Source organism: Marmota marmota, unplaced genomic scaffold (genome assembly GCF_001458135.2).
Source record: "Marmota marmota marmota unplaced genomic scaffold, marMar, whole genome shotgun sequence".
NCBI lineage: Eukaryota > Metazoa > Chordata > Mammalia > Rodentia > Sciuridae > Marmota > Marmota marmota.
The window spans coordinates 9716295-9720315 of NW_025999913.1; the positions used below are offsets into that span (position 1 = coordinate 9716295).

General features: G+C 38.9%; 1 protein-coding gene across 5 annotated transcripts in view; it reads right to left on the bottom strand.

Annotated features, from left to right (window-relative positions):
- Positions 1 to 4021, bottom strand: part of Ranbp9 (RAN binding protein 9) — a 107349-nt gene that overhangs the window by 4118 nt on the left and 99210 nt on the right. For all 5 annotated transcript variants that reach the window (XM_048799817.1, XM_048799818.1, XM_015494027.2 and 2 more), the window contains one exon: positions 3160 to 3311. In XM_048799817.1, the coding sequence (XP_048655774.1) occupies positions 3160 to 3311 (152 nt within the window). The remainder of the gene's footprint in view (positions 1 to 3159; positions 3312 to 4021) is intronic.

A 4021-nucleotide genomic window follows, 5' to 3' on the forward strand; every position in this document is an offset into this window, starting at 1 on the left:
GGGGGGGGGGGGGGGGGGTGCTGGTGTAAACAAACCTACTGCACCGCCACTTGTGTATATTAGGTATACCACACTTGGTAATGCGTGACTGCCAAGCCCAGGCCACGCCACATGTCCACTGTACAGCCAAGGTGTGTAGGTCTGTTTAAGTACACTCTGATGTGTGCACAACAAAACTGCCTAACAACACATTTCTTGGAACACAGCCATGTTGTCAAGTGACCCGAAAGCATGGGATTCAGAAGTTTATGCCAATTCCAAAATATTTAAGAATTCAAAAATAACTACCATCACATGTAGTCTGAGGAGGGGAGGATGATTTCTAAGACTCAACTACAGCAAAAAATGTTTTCAGATGCTCTTCTCTAGTCTTTTTCTTTGAATCCTTATAAAGTGGGTCAGTTATTCATCCTTGTGTGGATCAAGGTTAAGTCTGAGGAATGAGAAGGAAGCAGCTGAGAATATTAAGAGAGCCCCCTAAAGAGTTTGGGAGTTGCTCAGAAGTCAGAGGTACAAAATCAAAGCCATCCATAGTCTTTGAATAAAGATGAGTAACATCTTCACATAATTCAGTGTGAATAAATCAATTTATCAAGAAATATCTTTAAGAAACAGAGCCATAATAACATTTTCTGAGCTTTGTGCAATTTAAAATAAATACATAGTAAGCTAATGGCATATAATCAAATTTTTAAAGGTACCACATAAACCACACCTTCCTTCACGCTGCTCAATTAGTATAAATTCTAACAAGACAATCAAGTCAGAAGTATAAAAATCTCTTAAGAATTCTTCAACACATTTCATAATCTCAAATATCACTTTAACATACAAGTTCTCAAAATGCAGTCGTGGGACACACAAGTCCAAGAAGACCCTTTGAGGAGATCTGTGAAGTCGAAACTACTTTCATAATGACACTAAGATATTCTTTGTCTTTTTTACTTACATTCTTTCATAACTATAAAGTCGAATTTTCCAGAGGCTATATGATGTGTGTATCACAACAGATTCAGAAATAGGTATAAGAATCCAGCTCATCTATTAAAGCAAGCATTGAAGAGATTTGCAAAAAATATAAAGCAACACTACTACTCATCTTGGAGAGAGGCTGGCTTGGGGAAGAGAGCTATTTTTCTTTAAAATGTTACTTAATGAGTTTACTGTAGGATCAATGACTAATTTCAGCTTCAGATTCAAAATCTAAATAAACTTTCACAACTTTCCCCCCCTTGTACAGAAGGAAAACCCAAGGGCCTCAGGCATGCTAGGCCACTGCTCTACTATGCAGCTGCATCCCTAACCCTTTTTAAAAAAACTTTTGTTGTAAGATAGGGGGAACCCTATCTAAATTTAATACAGTTTGCAGTATTAAGGACTGACTCCAAGTCCTTGCATAGGCTGGACAAATGCTCTACCTTTGTGGTGTATCCCCCAGTCTTTTTTATTTTGAGACAGGGTCTCACTAAATTGCCCAGGCTGGCCTCCAACTTGTGATACTCCTGTCTCAACCTCCCAAGCACCTGGGAACACAGGCTTGCACCACCATGAACAACTAATTCTAACTTCCAATATGGTAAGTATCAATAGATGCAAACAACATAAACAAAAAAAACTCTTTGGGAATCCTTAATTTTTAAAGGATTCAGATACCAACAAGACTAAGAGACACTGTCCTAAAATATTCTCAGAACTTAGCAAAGAAATACTCAGTTTTCCAAATAATTTTAGAAATCTAAAATAATAAAGACAAAGTGTTAAGTTTCCTCTAAGCACTGTTGATTTCAGGAAAAGTTCTAGAATGTTGAGCAATGATGCATATTGGTACTATAAATTAGAGGTGACACATTAGAGAAATATTTAAAGGTGGGCAGGGAGAGTTAAGTAAAGGCATATTCTAACTTTAAGAAAATTTTAAACTTCTAAAGCAAATATGGACAGCTAGTTTTCTGATACATGAATGTTTGATTTGAATTCCATTATACACCAATTTTATTTAACTTTTTAAAGAACTGTAATTTCACCTTGGGGTTGGGGGGTGAGGGGCTGACAAATAGCACTTATTATGCTACACAGTAGATGAAGTACCAACTCTGGTGAATAGACTTCTTTTTATACCTCATCTACAAGACTTCGAACCTTTACAAGAGGCCCTTCACCCATCCTAAGCAGGGGAGCATTGATATGTGTACACAGGGGGTACACTGAGGCCACTGCGCAATTCACTGTGCTTTTACTGATTTTTTTGCAGAGTGTATTATATCAAGGGCAACTAGGCACTGCCCACTGTTACTCTTAGTTGAGGTCTGGAGAGGTGGGCAGGGGGCTTGCCCTTTCCTACCACACCTAAGCATCATTTCAAGAACATTTTATATGCATCTCTCCCTTTTGCAATGATTGCAAGTGGTACGGCGGGGGAGCGGAGGGGAGGTGTCTTTCTAAAATCTTCTGGATGAATTGTTCAGAACAAATCAACTTTTAAAGTCCCATAACATGTTTACAACTAACTACAATTTGACTTCAGTAGAGAACTCCTCCATCTTGAACTGATTCACAAAATTGAGGTTAACTTTGAACTAGTTTACTCCATTTAGCAGATGCATATTTAGGTGAAATTCTAGGAAGGGATTATTAAATGAATATACCAAATTCATGAACACTCCCTATCAATGCTCACCATCGACTGTGGACATAAACCCACAAAAGATTTTAAAATGAAATTCAACTACTCTGGCCATGAAACATGACCCAATCCTTCACTAATCCCCATAAAAATAAAATACACATTATATATTCAATTTGCTGCAATCCTGGAACAATGTTTACTAAAATACTACAACTATAGTCTTATTGGTGCACTCACACTTCTCTTAGTAACTCTACCAAATGTTACTAAGAATTAATAAAGCAAGCTGACACAGGCACACAACACAGAAATGCACCAGAACTGGGACTTGGACCATATTTTTTCAGCCTGAAGCCCAATGCTCTTCTTGGTAGATCAGCTGCTTAATCCCATCAAATATTTCACTAGTGAATGGACAAAAAGCAGGTCCAAGTTCCCCAACAAGAATTCCTAGCACACTCCTCAAGGTTTTACAAACTACATTTCAGCTCCTTGAACCCATTTACAACCCCTCCGAGGGAAAGCACACTCACCTTCAGCATTTTCTTATTTGCTGTGTTCTTGCCACACTCTCTCCTCAGCTGCTCGCTCATTGCCTGCAGCTCTCGTCCAAAGTGGATCATTCTCTCTATGGCAGCCTGACTTCCACCACACAACTGGCGTCTCAACTGACTTGAATCAACTTCTGTAAGCAAAACAACCAAGTATTTTACTACCTATGGTGAACAATGGAGAAACTAATATAAAATTTTAATAACATTTGGTATATTCATTTAATAATCACTCCTAATATTTCATCTAAATATCCATCTTTTATATTTAGTATGGAAGTTTGCAGCTAAAAGGTGTACTTTATTTGGGTCTCATGGGTCTAAGATCCAATAGCCAGCCTGCAGCTGAGAATCAGGTGACAACCCTTTAATGTCAGAAGGGGTCTCACACCTCAGGGGAACTTTATGAACATAAAGTTAATGCAGTGCAGCTCCAGGGTGGAGCACGAGCTCAGCCAACACAAGGCCTGGGTTCTACCCCCAGCTCTGCAAAAAACAAATGAGCATTTTAAAGTTAAGTGCAACTCTACAACTGTACTGAGCAACATAAAAAAAGAAAAGGAAAAAATATATAGTAATTGCCTCTCAGGCTGCTGTAACTGATAGGCAGAGATGGAATAAAATATTTGTGGAAGTTAAGACTAAATGACTTCAATAAAAACACAGAAGAGCCGGGTGCAGTGGCGCACACCTGTAATCCCAGCTGCTCCGGAGACTGAAGCAGGAGGATCACAAGTTCAAAGCCAGTTTCAGCAAAAAAGAGGCGCTAAGCAACTCAGTGAAACTCTGTCTCTAAATAAGATATAATTAGGGCTGGGGATGAAGCTCAGCGGTCAAGCCCCCC